General features: G+C 45.0%; 1 protein-coding gene across 1 annotated transcript in view; it reads right to left on the bottom strand.

The window, feature by feature from the left end:
* crim1 (cysteine rich transmembrane BMP regulator 1 (chordin-like)) overlaps window positions 1–18,573 on the bottom strand; it is a 206,198-nt gene that overhangs the window by 23,096 nt on the left and 164,529 nt on the right. Inside the window, exons 9-12 of the mRNA XM_060831315.1 lie at window positions 17,685–17,841; window positions 12,310–12,431; window positions 3,673–3,882; window positions 337–552 (exon numbers count right to left, since the gene is read on the bottom strand). Of these exons, the coding sequence (XP_060687298.1) occupies window positions 337–552; window positions 3,673–3,882; window positions 12,310–12,431; window positions 17,685–17,841 (705 nt within the window). The remainder of the gene's footprint in view (window positions 1–336; window positions 553–3,672; window positions 3,883–12,309; window positions 12,432–17,684; window positions 17,842–18,573) is intronic.

An 18,573-nucleotide genomic window follows, 5' to 3' on the forward strand; every position in this document is an offset into this window, starting at 1 on the left:
ATAAGATGCAATGTCAGTGAGGTTCTGGACTGAACTCCCAGCTGACATATATCTTTGGTATATTTGACATATTTCTTACAGCAGACTCTTACTCAATAAAAGGGCAAAGACCATGCAGCACACAAGCAGGCCATTCTGCTGTAGTGTTTAACGCCCCACATAAGCCTCCCACTACCTATTGTCTTTGCATCAGTATACGTTTCTATTCTTTATCCCTCTCATATACTCTGCTGTGACCGTCCCCTTTATTTAAACTTTGAACCAGGGTGTCAGGAGATCTTGTTGCCTTCTATGTGCTATGTAAATGCAAGCTGGTGTTGCAGTTTGTGAGCATACCTGGGCACTGCGGGCAGCATGAGTCTGGTGTCCTGATGGGGTTCTGGCAGAGGATGGGTGGGCAGACCTCGGTGTCACAGAGCACACGCCCGGTGTGGCACGTGCACTGGGTGCAGGAGTCAATGTTCCAAGTTTCTCCTTCAACAAAGTATTCGCCCCCAGGAGCATGGCAGATCGAGGTATCACTCAGCTCAGGCTTCCAAAGGCCAGAGTCCTCTGAGAACAAAGTGAGTTAACAATCTGGTTAGCAAAATGGGGAATGCCTCAGCACAAGCACATCACTAATGTCAATTGAAAAGTGGAACTATTCAAAGGTGAAGAACATTAAAAGAAGGGCGGAGAAATGCAATTTGAATAGATAGCTCCAATTGAAAAGCCAGCACAGACACTGGTACAGGACTGAAAGGCTTACTTTTGTACTGTAATTTCTTTCAGTTTATGAATTAACGGTTGTAATACATCAGAGGAAGAAGTGAATTTCTTTACAACATGAAATGAAGCTGTACTTTCACATTAATTGGTTACTCCTTTCATAAGTCTGAGGTGCCATCGATAGTATCGAGGGCTATTGCAGGCTGCAGCGCGACATAGACAGGATGCAGAGCTGGGCTGAGAAATGGCAGATGGAATTCAACCTGGATAAATGCAAAGTGATGCATTTTGGAAGGTCGAACTCGAATGCTGAATACAGGATTAAAGACGGGATTCTTGGCAGTGTGGAGGAACAGAGGGATCTGGGTGTTCAAGTGCATAGGTCCCTCAAAGTTGCCACCAAATGGATAGGGTTGTTAAGAAAGTATATGGTGTTTTGGCTTTCATTAACAGGAGGATCAGGTTTAAGAGCCGTGAGGTTTTGCTACAGCCCTACAAGTCCCTGCTGAGACCACACTTGGAATATTGTGTCCAGTTCTGGTCGCCCTACTATAGGAAAGATGCGGAGGCTTTGGAGAGGGTGCAATGAAGGTTTACCAGGATGCTGCCTGGACTGGAGGGCTTGCCTTATGAAGAGAGATTGACTAAGCTCGGACTTTTCTCTTTGGAGAGAAGGAAGAAGAGAGGTGACCTGATCGAGGTATACAAGGTAATGAGAGGCATGGATAGAGTCAGTAGCCAGAGACTTTTCACCAGGGCAGGATTGATTGGTACGAGGGGTCATAGTTTTAAGATATTAGGAGAAAGGTATAGAGGGGACATCAGAGGAAGGTTCTTTACGCAGAGAGTTGTGAATGCATGGAATGCGTTGCCAGTAGTGGTGGTGGTGGAAACAGAGTCATGAGGGACATTTAAGCGGCTGGACATGTATGTGCACAGCAATGAATTGAGGGGGGCGTAGGTTAGGTTATTACTTTAGATTAGGAATAATCCTCGGCACAACATTGTGGGCTAGAGGGCCTGTTCTTTGTACTTTTGCATGTTCTATGTTCTATATGCTTATTAATACTGCAATTTATGATCTATTATATCAGTGCAATATAAAGAGACAAAGTACCATTTACTCTCAATGCATTTTGTTTCCGAGCTCATTCCTCGGAAAAGGTCCTACACCGGTCCAGTTAAAGGCAGTGAATTCGTGGCAGAAACTGATAACAAGAGAAGGCTCACTGCAGATGTCGATGTCCATTTGTGAACCACAGAGAAGGAGCTAGCCCTCTGGTTCACTCGTGCCAGTCTCTTTGGTAGATCAATCCAATAAAAAACACACGGATGTGGAAAGCTTCAGGCTCTATTTCTAGTCTGTGTTAACTTTATTGTTCTCAGCCTAAGGTCAACAGCTCTCCGGGTCCCAGAGTTCCGGATAAAATAGTAAAAATGGCTTTTCCCTTTGACACGGTTGGGCCGATGTATGTTAGAGACTGATGTATGATTTTGTTAAGGGACACCGATGTCAGAGTCAGATGGGGATCTCGACCCTGCACTTGAACGACCATCTGGCAGTGGTTTTCCTGAAGATGGCTCTCTTAGGTGACGAGAGGGGTGTGCTCAGCCGAATTAACGACAGTGAGTTTGTTCTGGAAGCTGGAGGTCCAGTCAAGGTCTCCCCTACACCCCAACCCCTCCCCCCTTACTTGGAGGGACAGAGAGCTCTGCTGTCTTCAGACACCTCCTTGGCAATTTTTAAAAATCAAGCGATTAAAAAAACCTCCATGAGGAGGCAGCCAAGGCCAGGACGGGGTTGGGGTGGAGGGCAGGAGGAGGTGAGGACAGCCTCAAAGTTGGCCTGGAGTTGCTGGTCGTCCTGCCCTGCTATTGTGAAGTCACTTCCAGACGACCGACCGGTTCCTGGGCCTGAAGTGGGCAGCAGACGTGGTAGGAAAACCCAATCAGCCTCTGGAAACTGCTCACCGCCTGACCTGAACTGGTTACTCACTGTGTGTGAGGCAGGAATCCTCTGTTCTCGATGCCAGCCCCCAGAAATGGGCAAACCTGCCAACGTCATGAATGTTCACACCTACTGGTTCCATTTCTGCCCCTTCGGTAGGGAGCTGGAGAGGGGTGGGAATGGTGGTGGTGGTGATAACGTTTGCTCTGACCTTCTTATCCTAGACATAGTCTACCTCACAGGGCCGAATGTTTGCTGCTGGGTTAAGGCAGCCAGGTTTAACAGTGACAATGCCTAAAGCTGGTCTCCTGGAACACAGTCTAAAACTGTGTTCGTCAATCTGCAGCTTAACTATCATCACAGTGTGATGCACTTACCCACTCATCAGTTGGTACAATGTTTCACTATCAATTAATGGCAAACTACAGCTAATGTTTATCGGAATGAGCTTCAAATCCCAATAACATAACTGGAGATCCTTCAGTGATATCAGCACAGCAAAGGATCCTTGAGTATTAATGCATGAGTTTGGCATATTGGATTAACATTTATGTACAGCCAGTGCTCAGTGACCCTGACATTTTAGATTTAGCACACTCCTCTAATGATGAGACTCCTATTAATAATATTTATTACTCTGAATAAATTTCTTCAAACCCAGAGACTGGTCTGTCACTGCAGCTAAATCTGTAGCTCTTTCAGACAGCTAACCAAAGTGCAATGGGATGAATACTCTCTTAACAGTCAGATTTTTTAATAGCATAGCAAAGGCCCTTCATCCTATTATGTCCAAGCCAGCCATGAAATGTCCAGCTATTCTATTCCCATTTTCCAACACTTGCCCCACAGCCTTGGCATTTCAAGAGCTCACCATGTCGTCTTTCTGTGCAGCAAAGTGAAGGCAAGTCCCTAACAAGGGGCCAAAATTTCCAAAGAATCTAACCCCAGCACCATCTCAACTGCATACTCAGTTCGGGGGGGGGGAAGCAAAGAGGGCTGATTTAGGTGCTTCTTACCTGGGCATGATGGGCAGCATTGCCCGGGCCGGATGGTAGGATTTCCACAGTTGGGCACGGAACAGGTGATGAGTGCACACATCTCGCGTCCGCTGTAGCAGTAGCATTCACGGCAACCGTCATGCCAACTCTCACCGCTCTCGTGACGCCGCCCATCCATGGACAAACACGAGCCAGTTTTGACCGGTGGGATGGCGGTTGTGGGCACCTCTGGATATCAAGAATTGGAAGAAAAGAAAAGCAAGAGTTAGTCACGGCACAGGGCTGTCTGTCCCTCTTAATCACAAGGCTTTTCCTTTCAGCTGCTCAAATCCAGCGTACTATTGTACACAGGAGGATGGGTAGCCCCATTTAGCATCGAGACCCTGCTCCATCTTTCAATTCGATTACGGCAGCTATGTTTCCAACTCAAGAGGAGGTCAGTATAACTATGGAACCTTAATCTTGGTTTAAAAAAAGGAATGTAAATTGATATAATGCACTCTACAACCTGAGGATGTCCTAAAGCACTTTAAAGCAACTTAAATACAGGGCAAGAGCAGTCACCATCATAATACAGAAACATGGCAACCAATTCACTTATGGCTCACTCCCACAATCGCCACTGAGACAGGTGACCAAATCTTTTGCTTTTAGTGATAAGATCAAAATAATGCCATAGGATCTTAGTTTAATGTGTTTTTTTTTAATTCATTCACAGGATGAGGGTGTCACTGGCTAGGCCAACATTTATTGCCCAGAAGGGAGTTAAGAGTCAACTACATTCCTGTGGGACTGGAGTCACATGTAGGCCAGACCAGGTAAGGATGGCAGTGTCCTTCCTAAAGGGCATTAGTGAACCAGATGGATTTTCCCCAATAATTGGCAATGGAATTACGGTCATCATTAGATTCTTAGTTCCAGATACTTATTGAATTCAAATTCCACCATCTGTCGTGACAGAATTTGAACCTGGGTCCCCAGAATGTTATCTGGGTCTCTGGATTAACTGTCCAGCATTAATACCACTAGGCCATCACCTCCACTGAGAAGGAGTCATCTCCAGTGACACTGGGGTGCCAGTCTGGATTACAAGCTGAAGTCTCTGGAGAGGGGTTTGAAGCCCCGATATTCTGAGCGAGCAACGAAAGGGTTAACAACAAAGCCAACAAACCATCTTTAGGTCCCTGCTCAACAATATGCCTCAGCCTTTAATGACAATTCTCAAGACAATATGACATTTCTTTCATTCCCAATGTCGAGGCCTCTGAGTGAGATTATAAACAGGATCAATTTTGTGCAGCCAGACCATGTCCATTTGGAATAGGATTGAGATTGTACAACCTCATTTCACAACTAAACAGTGGCTGGTGGGTCGATAATCAGGAAGTAGAGGTTTTGGCTGATTGGCAAAACAGCCACACTTGAGGAAAATCCCTTTAGGTGATGAATGGTTAAGGTGTGGAATGCACACTCTGATTGGATGATGGGTTCAGGTTCAATTGCAACCTCCGCTGGCAAATTAAATAAACATTTGAAAGAGAAACAAAATCACAGGGAGATGGGTAAAGAGTAAAAGGTGTGGACCTAACTGGATTACCAATTCAAAGAGGCAGGATAAATTACTGAACTGTGCTATGACCCTACAAAATTCTTACAGCCAGAGAAGACTGTCCTGTCACCCTGGGCTGGATTTAGATCACAGATTAAAAGGCAGTGCCCTCTTAGGTTCTCTTCCCAAGGTAATGTGGCTTCCCTCTGCTACTTCAAAGTGACCATTATATACGTTGCCATGGTGCTGAATATCAGCGGGCTATCAGACCATAGACAGCCCACATCTGATCCCTCTTCCTACCTGATATACACTCAACTTGCGATGGCTGTCCTACTGTGATCAGGAATGGAAACACTGCCTGAGTGCCTGCGGTCAAACCTCACACAAAATTGGGAGATCCACCTACTGCTACCTCGGTTTGAACTTGGCTAATTCAAGAGCAACGTTTGAAACTAGGACCCACTGTGAATACTTGCTGGAGACTGAGGGTAATTTTATTTTATCCCTTCCTGTGGGGAAAGGCTTCTGTTTGACTTCTCCATGGAGACATAACCAAGAATATAGAGTCTCCATGAACAGAAGGGCATTAACCCGGTGTTAAACTGGAGAATCGATGTATTTGATGCCTCCCAGTCAATCAAGATCAGTGACACCCACACACTTGAAAAAAAAGTGGACATTGGGGGCTGGTAGTGTGGTGAGGCTGTGAAATGAGGAATTGGGGACAGGGCGAGATAACAATCTGGGAATCTGGAAGTACAGGTTTCTCCCATCGCCATGGAGACTTAACTGTGTTTGAGATTCTCTGATACCCCATCTGACACCCAGCTTGAGGGATAGACTTGGCTGCCTCTCAGTGGGCAAAGTGTTGGGTTTAAGGAGCAGCTCAGGTTTTGGAGAAGGAGGGATGCCATGGGTGAGATCACTGAGGCCTGGGGGAAGCGTCAGTTGAAGGTGACAGATTGCAGCAGCAAATGACGTGTCTGTGGAGTGATCAGGAGTGTAGCTATTGTGTAGGGATTTTAAAGACTTAACCTATTGGCGTCTGGATTCCTGCTCCTTCTGGCCCATAGCTTGTGCAATGATGTCACTTTATCTTAGCCCCCTTCCTACCTTCTTTTACAAGGCCCACAACCTTCTTAACAAGGTTTTCAATGATCAATCCCACATCCAGAAAGTGGATTAGTCCCTTGCCCCCTGCTCCACTTCTAATACAAGTGTACTCAGAAGAAAATTCTTCATGTTTTTGTTTCTCATGGAATCCTTATTGGCTCATCAGGTCTGCAGTGGCCTGCAGAAGAACACCCCACCCAAACCCAGCCTCCCACTTCCCACAGCTTATCCACCTAGCCTGCACACTATGGGAAAGTTAGCATGGCCAATCCACCTCACCTGCACATCTTTGGACTATGGAGGAAACTGGACCATCCAGAGGAAACCCATGCAGACATGGAGAGAATGTGAAAATTCCACACAGTCCACCCGAGGGTGGAACTGAACTTGTGTCCCTGGCTCCGTAAGGCAGCAATGCTAACCACTGTGCCACCCTCTGATCTGACCCAGACTCAACCATGTACTGGGGATAAAGCTTTTACCTATAACTCTGCCACATAACCTTACAAGAATTTGGATGGTTTCTAACTTGGCAATTCACCAACCCTGACACTGCTGAATATGAGATTAACTGAACCAGGAAACTCCAGGTCAGTTCTCCCGATCATTGTCATGAATAATAAATTGCTCACTTTAACTGCTCACTTTAAAAACTCAATCAAAACACCAAAATATTTAACTCTCTCTCTGTCCCTCTCTCTATCTCAATGATATCTGAAAGGTATAATCCATCACTTAAGACAGTCCTCCTCCCAATTCAAAAATGAAAAACTACAAACACTTCTTTATTCTTTGAAGAACATACCAACGCCCGTTGTGTACATGGGAGAAAAAAGACAATTAAATCAACAATAATATTTAAAATTCCATTCTGCACAATGATTCCTCACCCCACCCTTTACTGCCAAGGGGGGCTTCCTCCTGAGGATCATTTCTCTGTCTGGTCAAATTAGGACTGAGGTGATAGATATTTCTTCACCCAGAAGTTTTTGATTAATTACAGTGTGGAAACAGGCCCTTTGGGGCAACAAGTCCTCACCGACCCTCCGAACCTTCACCCCTTCACCTAACACTACGGGCAATTTAGCATGGCCAATTCACCTGATCTGCACATTTTTGGACTGTGGGAGGAAACCGGAGCACCCGGAGGGGTGCTCAAGCAGACACGGGGAGAACGTGCAAACTCCACACAGACAGTTACTTGAGGTGGGAATTGAACCCGGGTCTCTGACGCTGTGAGGCAGCAGTGCTAACCACTGTGCCACGTGCTGCCCTGGTTGTGGATACTTGGAACCTCCTACCCCAGAAAGTTTTGGATTCTTGGAAAACCCTATCCCACAGAGTTGTGGATGCTGAATTTAGAACATATATTGAAGACTCAGATTGACTGTTTCTCGTGAAATTAAAGGAGTTAAAGAGATAAGGGGAGAAAGGTAGGTGGGTGGAGAAGGTTGTCTAATAAATCCGAATGGACTAGACAGCATAAACACAACATGGTTGTTCCTGGAAGTCGAGAACCAGGGATCACAGTCTGAGGATATGAGTGAGCAGTAGGACTGAGATGAGGAGAAATTTCTTCATCCAGGCAGAGGTGAGCCTGTGGAATTCTCTGCCACAGAAATGGTTAAGGCGAAAACATTTAATGTTTTCAAGAATGAACTAGATTTAGTTCTTAGGCTAAAGAGATCAGAGAGTATGGGGAGACAGTGACAGCAGGGTCCTGAAGTGGATGATCAGCCATGATCACATTGACTGACAGAGTAGGCTCAAAGGGCCCAATGGCCTACTCCCTCTCCACCTTTTGTAAATTCAGCTGCAATCGTACTAAATGACAATCAAGTGCAAAGGACCTTGTGCCCTCCTCCTATTTCTTATTCTCTCAGGTCACAGGTGCTTCTTCCCTTGCTACCTGATCGTGTTAGATCAAACAGTTAACACTGGCAAAATTATTGAGTCATTGGGATATCACAACCGAGCCTAATCCAGTCTCCTGCAGGCCTCACTTGGGAGCAAAATACCTTCTGGAGGCTAATAGGGCAATTCAGTTAGTAGGAAGTGAGGAATGCAGATGCTGGAGATCGGAGCTGAAAATGTGTTGCTGGAAAAGCGCAGCAGGTCAGGCAGCATCCAAGGAACAGGAGATTTGACGTTTCGGGCATGATTCCTGAAGAAGGGCTTATGCCCGAAACGTCAAATCTCCTGCTCCTTGGATGCTGCCTGACCTGCTGCGCTTTTCCAGCAACACATTTTCAGCAATTCAGTTAGTAGCCATCTTTTAAAAAAAAAGCACAATATGGAATACTGAGGGACACTGGATCCAAAACAAATTCGTTAAAAAGAAAAAGAATGGGTTGAATATGCAACTGCTTTTACAGAGTCACTGATCAAACTGATGACCTAAATAAATTGCTGTTCATGACAACTCCAATGGTTCCAAATGGTTTGAGGTAAAGTGATTAACGTAACTGTGCTACCAGGCTCCTTGGAGAGAATCAAATTAGGTCAGAGATGCGTAGCATACTGTGACGAGTTTTTTATTGATATTTTTGCATCTTTTTCTTCAGCTGCTCACTTATCTCGTACCAGCACTTATTCTCATGTAATGTGTGTTCCTCTGCAAATGCCCTCCAGCGCCTGTCCCAGTTAAGGTTGCCTTTTAACACAAGGCAATATTGGTGCGTTCTGATCCTGTCCTTACCCATGTCCCTTGCACTTACAGCAGAGGTCAGAAGGTATCCATGGGAATCTTTACACCATTGGACTTATTTAATCATTCCACCATACCTCCTCAGAATTTTTCCCAGTCGTAATCCCTGCTTACCAACCTGTTTACCAGTGAAAATACTTTCTAATTTAAGTTTTACAATTGTCATCCTTGTTCTCAAATCCATCCATTAATCTCTCTACTCCCTGTGGAAACTGCTGAGATTTCTAAAGACCTCCAATACCCATCTCTTGAACAACCCTGATTTTAATCACTTCACCACTGACAGCCTTAGCTACCTGGCCCCTGAGCTCTGGAATTCTCTCCCTCAAATTCTCTTGCTTTCAGATGCTTCTTAAAATCTGCCCATCGGCCAAAACTTTGGGCACAACTTTCATTATCTCCTTGAATGACTCAGTGTCAGATTTTGTATGCGAATGCTCCTTGTGAAACATCTGAGGCTGTTTTATATGTTAGAAGGTGTTACACAAATGTAATTATTGCTGTTCTTTCCTGGCCTCTCCTAGTCCAACCTTCCCCTTAGTATTTGCTTAAAAGCTGTTCACCTCCACCATCTTCCCAGTTGTGATGAAAGGACATTGGCCTGGAACAACACTGTTTGCTTGTGTCTCTGCACAGATGTTGGCAGATCTGTAGTGCATTATTTCCAACATTTTCTCTTCTTTGTGTCAGAATGGATGCTTGGATTTTGGGACAGCTAATTCAGTACAGGCAGATGAATCAAAGCTGAACTCAGAATGTTGGAATACTACAGCCTTAACTTGCAGTGGAAACTGTGCTTCATTTTTAATTCAAACCTTTAATTAAAAAATGCTTTCCTTAAAAGAAATGTATATATTGTCTCAAAGTCTTTCTGCTTTCTCTTTGTAGAGACAAGCTATATCAACCTTTTTGAAGCAGTATTAGCAGACCCTATTGCTCAAGGGAAAGTCAGCAGACGACAGAGTTACAGCGTGATGTATTGTTCTGCTACTTAAGCAGGCTGCCCCCTTAAGGCTGAAAAATGTAACAGCTGCAAATGGGTTCATCCTGAGAACAATTAGAGATCAATTAGGAATCATTCACATGCTGAGGTTAATTCATGAGGGGTCACTTGCCTTCCTTCCTAGCTTTTTATGAGGATGCTGCAGAAATCACAGGCACAGCTTTAATAGAAAATAGAAAGGTCAATTTGTGCAAGGTCCCCATTACTCCCAACTTCCTGGGAGTGTACAGCGTTGAATGTCATTAGGAAAGGGAGTTGCCATCCTTACCTGGTCTGATCTACATGTGACTCCAGATCCACAGAAACGTGGTTGATGCTTAAATGCCCTCTGGGCATTAGGGCTGGGTAATAAATGCTGGCCAGCCAGCGACACCTCATCCCGTGAGTGAATAAAGAAAAACCCATCATGTCTCTAGAAAGACAACTCCAACTGGGTCTACTTGCACCATTCTTTCAGGCAGCACATTCCAGACTGTAATAAAGAGTTGCGTCAAATAAAAGCATCCTCACGTGCTCCTAGGATATTTGCTAATCTTACATCTGGGATTTCTGGCTACCAACCTTCCCAACAATGGATAACACTTATCCCTCTCATTTTCTCCAAGTTATTCAAGGGTGGTTGGCTTCTGCTAAGCAAGCACATCCCCAATCTGCTTCAGCCACAACGGAGTCTCCCAATCTATTCAACTTTTTTTTAGATTCCCTACAGTGTGGAAACAGGCCCTTCAGCCCAACAAGTCCACATCGACCCTCTAAAGAGCAACCCACCCAGACCCATTCCCCTACATTTACCCCTGCACCTAGCACTATGGGTAATTTGACTTGGCCAATTCACATGCACATGGCCTGCACATCTTTGGATTGTGGGAGGAAACTGGAGCTCCCGGAAGGAACCCACACAGACACAGGGAGAATCTGCAAACTCCACACAGACAGTCACCCAAGGCTGGAATTGAACCCAGGCCCCTGGCACTGTGAGGCAGCAGTGCTAACCACTGAGCCACCCTGCTGCCCCAGCCCATTGTCAATTTGAATATCGCTCCCGAACATTTACATCCTGCTTTAAAGTAGAAAGAAATATAAGCCCATTCCTTTCAAGTCAAACTGGGGCTGGGAATGGAAAGAGTTGCTCCTGCTCTAAAGCCAACCAGTAAAATTAAATTCAATTTGGCACTCTGGACCTTACTGAGTGACTGCCTCCCATTCCTTCAGTACATGAAGTCCCAGCTAATAAGTAACAACATAATAGCAAAATTCCTTTACTTTTGCAGTAGCAAAGAAATGGAATGCACCTACGCAAAGTGCAGAGTCCAGACGTTTCAGCAAACAAGTTAGGGATGATGTTAGGAGAGTTGGTAATGTGGCTGCTCCATTTGGCTACCTGATTTGCGGACAATCAGTGGAGGTTGAAGAGACAAAAAAGTGGGACCAAGTTCAACTTTAGTGACTGTCTCACGTTGCTGTGTTAACTGGCAGAACAGGCTTGATGGCTGAACGAGGTAAAAACAAGGACTGCAGATGCTGGAAACCAGAGTCTAGATTAGAGTGGTGCTGGAAAAGCACAGCAGGTCAGGCAGCACCCGAGGAGCAGGAAAATCGATGCTACGGGCAAAAGCCTGATGAAGGGCTTTCGCCCGAAACATCGATTTTCCTGATCCTCGGGTGCTGCCTGACCTGCTGTGCTTTTCCAGCACCACTCTAATCTTGATGGCTGAACTGCATACTCCTGTTCCAATGCTACCACCATCCAATGCATCCAGCCCTGAATATTTCATAATTGCTGCTCTCACGAGTGCTGAGCCACATGAAGGCTGCCTTGGGTTGCGCTACTGTCACTGAGCAGGCCTCAGATGCAGCAGAAGGTGAATTAGGATTTGTCTGAAAAAGCCTGCTATTTACTCAGCAAGCCCACAAACTCAAAATAAAACCTTTGAATCAGCAAATAACCAGTCAACAGAATTCTTATCCCTTCCACTTACCTGCGTGCCAAAGCACCTCGTCAGAGACTGTCTGCGAAACATAAAGGATAACTTTCCTGTACGAGTGATTAGTCAATTTGCTCCTCTTTGCTTAAGGGAGTTGAATAGGATCAAAGCCCTTTCAGGAAAGGTGCCTTTGCTAAAGATGACTATCTTAATTAACAGGAGAGCAGACACTACAATTTTCCCTGGGCCTCAGCAAAATGAGATTCACATTTGCTTGTGATAATTATTATCGTCTTCTTTAAGCTCAGCGCACCATCAGCTCAACATGCCAGGTAAAACCAATTAGCTTCCTTACCCTTGCACTTGCAGATAAGACAGCCATAAATGTCTTGCTCGAATCCCATTGGACAATACTTGTCACACGGACGCTCAGGGCACTTCTTGCAGCGACAGATATCGCAGCTATGTTTGTTCTTCCTGTTTTTAAAGGAGAAGGTATTGAATAAAGTCATTCCCAACACGCAAGGCTGCCCATTGCTACGATTTAAGCAATACGCCCATCTTACAAATCAGTCTGGTGACTTGCATTTTGGACTTATATTTCAAACGTTTTGCTCAGCGAGAAGCTCAGATACAAAGCTGTTTGCATTCCAGCTGCTGTTACTGGGATCCTGGCCAAGTAAAAGGTGGAAGGGGAAGATGTGTCCACTGGGAATGTGCTGACCTCATTCTGCCTGGAGGAATCCCGGGACACAATGAGGCAACAGGCAGCTTCCTGACCATGTGGTTGGTTTGTTCAATCTCAGCTGCAAGAGTCAATGGAGAGGTGGTGAATGAAGCCCCGCAACTAACTAAAAACAAAAGAGGAGGAAACAGAGAGTGTGAAAGCCCAGCAGGCCATTCGGTCTATCAATCGTGTTCATGCAGACTCTTTGACACAGTTATTGAGTAGTTGCGCTCCCTGACCCTTTCCTTCAGGGTTGCAGGTGTTTCCTTTTCATTTTCAAGCTTGTGTCCAATCCCCTTTCAGTAGTTGCTACTGAATCTGCTTACAATGTACTTCCAGCCAGTGTGTTCCAGTGCAACCACTCACTGGACAGTAAAAACTTCCTCATCTCCCATTTGCTGATTGTCCTGGATCTCTATCGAATGGTTCCCGAGTTGCCAAGCCTCTCCACCTCGCTATTGTGTTTTCCTCCTTTAAGTCGCTCCTTAAAATCGACCTCTTTGACCCAAGCTTTCAGTCAGCTGTCTCAATCTCTCCTCAGGTAGCTCATATTTTGTTGTCTATTGACCCAGCAAAGCACCTTGTGATGTTTCATGAAGTAAAAGGCACTCTCCAAACTCCAAAGTTGTTGTTGGTATAAAGCCTCACACAAGTGGTTAAGAACCGGAAATTGTAAGTAGTGGAGGAAATTTCATTTATTTAAAAATGGGAAATAAACAAAATATTAATTAATTTGAAGAAACAAGAGAGGAAAGTTTTAAAGGGGACCTGAGGGACAACCTTTTCACACAGAGGGTGGTGTGTGTATGGAATGAGTACTAGTTCAGTTTAAGATACCTGGTCGGCATGGATGAGTTGGACTATAAGGTCCGTTTCCGTGCTGTATGACTCTGTGATTTGCAACATCAGTACCCCTTAAAGTGCTTTTATTTAATCTGAAAGAATAGGATTGATTTTGGCAAGATTTTCCTTCCAGGTTTAATAAGACCAGTTGGAGGAGTTACTGATTGTATCAGCATAAACAAAATGGATTAATGTCAATAAAAAAGTTATAATTGCATTAATAATGTGAAAATACTTAAATGATTGTGTCATTTCAACTAGGGGATTGGATAACTCAAGGGTATAGGCTAGCTCAATTGGATGTAAAATCACACCGAATAGCATGGGTGTGATTTCTTTCCTGGTTGAAGGTCATGCCTTCCCAACTGTGTCCCTTGCCTGTGGTGTAGTGAACATTAGGTTTAAGCCACCACCATTGTCTCACTGCTGACAGAGTAGCCCTATGGTCTTCTGAGACTATGGTGACCTTGCGTTTCAACTGCATTTGCTGATCTGACTCTCACAGTCAGACTCAGAAACTTTTCAGAGCAGATCCTCTCTACTTCAGTCTAAATGGAGAATTTGGCCAAGGGTCTCACTCACAATTGGTGTGGCATGAGAATCACAGGCTACTGCCAGGAGAAAGTGAGGATTGCAGATGCTGGAGATCAGAGTCAAAATGTGTAGCACTGGAAAAGCACAGCAGGTCAGGCAGCATCTGAGGGACATTTCGGGCATAAGCCCTTCATCAGGAATCAGCATTTTACTTCCCTTGGGCAGGTGGTGCTGAGCTGTCTTGGTGAACAATTGCAGTCCATGTGGTGATGGGAACATTCACAGTGCTACCTTTGTGCTTCTGTGTATAGAAGCTTGGCTTGCTTGGCCATTTCAGAGAGTGTTTAAGAGTCAACCTCACTGCTGCAGTTCTGGGGTTATATGTTGGCCACGGCTGAAAATGTGTTGCTGGAAAAGCGCAGGAGGTCAGACAGCAGCCTTCTTCAGGAAGGGCTTATGCCCGAAATGTCGATTCTCCTGCTCCTTGGATGCTGCCTGACCTGCTGCGCTTTTCCAGCAACACATTTTTAGCTCTGATCTCCAGCATCTGCAGTCCTCACTTTCTCCTTATATGTTGGCCACACTGGTACAGGAGGGCAGATTAAGGGAAACCAGCTAATTTTTGCTTGGTTCCATGAACATTATTGGTTAGAAAGCAATTTATTCCAGATTTTTGAGTTATTGCCTTTATGATATCCCAGAAGCCTTGGTGGGATTTGAACTTGTGACTGAGTATTTGTTGGCCCTCAGGATTATTAACCCAGTAAACATGACCAATATACTACTGTCCTTCTGATCACATTCCAGTGAGCCCATGCAAAAGCAGAAGTGTGTATGCTGATATAGGAGAGAGCATGATTAGGCTTGATTGCAATGGCATCAACAGATGTGCAGCATGCCAACATACCATTCTTGGAAATGACTGGATTGCTGTAAACAGCATGCTTTTCTCAGAGAAGGCTGTATCGCACAACTGTCCCCTGTCTCAGGCTTCTACTCCTGTATCTGTGAATCTTAACTTCTCCCTGAATCACAGATGTTCACTTCAACATTCAGATATTATCAAACCACGGCTTGCGATCGCAGTGTTGATAGCAGTAATGTCTGCTAAAATGTTTTGCTTTCTTTTGCAGATCCAATGGAATCCAAAATATTCAACAAAAAAAAATCTTTCCACCTCATTGAGAAAAGAGAAATGTTCTTGTGATGGTTCAGTGAGTAAATGTACAACATGGTGTGGCACGGATCTTTCCAGACCAGGCAAGTCCGACGTTTCATCCCTGCTGTATGCTCAGTGAGCTGATTATATCTGGGACACCAATAACACACGGATTTGAAGATATTACAGAGCAATAATGAAGAGCCAGGAGCTTGTTACAGGTCAGTAACACTTAGCTTGGGGCATGTCGAAGGCAATACTTGCTGCACCATAATAACAGTGGATCATGCAGTAAGTGAGACATTTGATTCATATGACACTTTGGGAGAGTGCCACATACAGTCATAGAGATATACAGCATGGAAACAGACCCTTCAGCCCAACCTGTCCATGCAGACCAGATATCCTAAACTGATCTAGTACCATTTACCAACGCTTGGCCCATATCCCTCTTAACCATTCCTATTTACATACCAAGATGCCTTTTGGATGTTGTAATTGTACCAGCCTCCATCACTTCCTCTGGCAGCTCATTCCATTTGCGTACCACCCTCTGTGTGAAAGGTTGCTCCTCAGATCCCTCTGAAATCTTTCCTCTCTCACCTAAAACCTGAGCCCTTGAGATTTGGACTCCCCTACCCTGGAAAAAAGAACTTGTCTATTCACTCTATTTGTCATCTCATGAATTTATGAACCGCTATGAGGTCATCCCTCAGCCTTCACCTTAAAGTTAATTATGGATCTCCCAGAGCATGGCTGACAGTAATAATAACAACAACAATGTGTATTTATTTATGTGGCGTCTTTTAATGATGGAATTAATGAGGCGCTTCACAAGAGTGTTCTGAAATAAAGTACGGCACTGAGTGACTCACTGAAATGTTAGGCCAGATGACCAAACACTTGGTTAATGGGGAGAACATTGAGATGGAGAGTCAGAAAGGTTTATAGAGGGAATTCCATGTCTTAAGGTCTAGTCAACTGAAAGCACAGATGGAATGGTTAAAATTTGGAATGTTCAAGAGGCCAGAAGCAGAGGAGATTAGATTAGATTAAAGACTTTAGTAGAGGTAGCAAAGTCTTTCATCTGCAGATGAGTTTAGGTGGGGGTCAAGGCTACGCAGATTTATGGAGGTGGGAATACTCGACAACATTTAATGCAGGCTGGCAGTGGTCTCGGCTGACATTGGACAGCCAGTGCTTTGCTACTTTTCAGGAAGGCTTGGCATAGTAGGTGCCAGGTGGGCACTTAACAAGGCAGCAATGGGCCTGATCCTCAGAGTGACAGCTCCCCCACTCCCAGAGGAGAGGTCTGCCTGGCAAACTTCTGGCAGTTCTTCACTGGGTAGCAGCTGGTAATATACTCTCCCAATGCCCAAAATCACTGAGGAACTGGAGCCACAGATGATGGCATGGGGGAGGGAAGTGGAGCAGCAATGGTGAAAGACCCCCCTTCCCCTTCCCCCACCTCTGTCGCACCATTTCCAATGTCATCTCCCTCGGTCACGCCCCCACTGGCTACCCCGCTGGACAAGCCGGACAGAACTTGTTTCTCAGGTGTCCAGCATGGCAAATCCCTGGCCTGTTGCTGGGGGAACAATGGCAGTGAAGAGTGAGGCCCTGAGGCAGGTTATAGATGTCCCCAGAACAGCCTGAATGAAGAGACTAGGGGTGGGAAGTTCCCAGCCAATGAAATGCTTCCCTGGGATGCAAGCCTGCCTCCGGGGAGGGGCATTAAATTCCTCTCTCTCAGATAGCACACACAGTTTTACTACCATTACACTCTGGATTGTACAATGTCTTTCCTGCCAGCTCAGATGGAATTGTGTTTTTGTCACATTCACAAACTCCAAATACTCTAAATACAGTAGCTTGAGACAAATAGCAGAAGCAGGTTTAGGAGATGGAAGAGGTCAGAAAGAAATGACTACTTTTTTTAAAAAAGACGTAACGCTTACTTTCAACATATACACTCAACTTTAACTACAGTTCCATCTTCCTACGTCCAATTCATTACCGATTAGTGAAAATAAGCCGATTAACTCTGGGTGTGATCTTCAATTCCATGTGTGAGCTGACTTACAGAGGGCACCCAGCACTTACAGGGCTCTGTGGATCAGTAGATATAAAACAGAGCTAGCTTTGGACACTGGGGAAAGCTGAAGAAGGGGGAATCGTTAAGATGTGGGAGATACAAAACGTAATTGAAAACCAATGCAAATTTGTTTAAGAGACTCCAAATGGATCTCAGTTTTAGAAACTGAAACAGGCAAGTGTTCACCCTAATTTGTGGACCATTACAAATTGGGAAATTGTGTAGCAATGTCTGAAGGACAGATTGTACAACATGTGGCCAGTCTGAAGACACTGATGTCAATTAATTAATTAATTAATGCCATTAATGCCCAAGCTCTGTAATGATCGGTGCAGACAGGTTAAACATCACTCAGAAAGTAGCTGCACTTACATGTATCCGAAAGGACAGTATTTGTCACAAACCACGGGCTTGCATTTCTTTGGCCGTGTGCGGCACTGGCAGATCTCACAGGCGTGTACGTCAGTCTGCAGGCCAAACGGACAGTCCAGGCCACAGCCCGATATGAGCCCTGTGCACAGCTCTTCTCCTGGGGAAAGAAAAAAGACCAAAGTCATCTTAGATTCTGCACTATCGAGATGCAGCTGAAAGAAAGAGCAGAAAACAAATTTGTACGGTGCCTTTCACCACCTCAGGACTCTTGCAGTAGGATCTGTAGCCACCAGTGGGGGCAGCCACCATTCCACTAGTGCCATATTGGCACCATTCCACCTCAGGGCCCTTTAACTATTGGTGGAATGGGGTGTGGGCAGCAGGGCTACTGTACCTAAGCAACAGGGATTCAATTAAAATCCATAAAGGTCTGCTGTCTGCAGCCAAATGCATCCTGCTGCTTGGTCAGTGTTGGAAAGCCTCCTATTGGCCGTTCAACTTTGGGTAGATGTCCACTATCCCTGAATTGGATGGCGAGCCCTCCCTCCAGCCACCAACTGGTCCATTTCAGGGACAATCTGTTGTTATTATGGAACAATGTGTTCTGTCATTTGGCAGCGTATCCTTAGGAAACTAGATCTGGTGGGCCACTAAAAGCTCCAACTGGTGTCCACTTGTATTTTGAAAAAGGAAATGGAGCTGTTCTCTTGGTTTGGAATCCCACCTGCCCACATGGTCACTTGAGTGGGGGAGGGGCTGGTGCCTAGTCTTGTGAAGTTGTAATTCCAGAAAGTTGTACATGTCCCATAGCAGTAAATGAACTACTTTCAAAGGTTTTCCATCTTGTGTTGGGAATGATGGCCAGACTCTTTGAATCAGCAAAGTCCCA

The sequence above is a fragment of the Hemiscyllium ocellatum genome, chromosome 10 (genome assembly GCF_020745735.1).
Source record: "Hemiscyllium ocellatum isolate sHemOce1 chromosome 10, sHemOce1.pat.X.cur, whole genome shotgun sequence".
Classification (NCBI taxonomy): Eukaryota; Metazoa; Chordata; class Chondrichthyes; order Orectolobiformes; family Hemiscylliidae; genus Hemiscyllium; species Hemiscyllium ocellatum.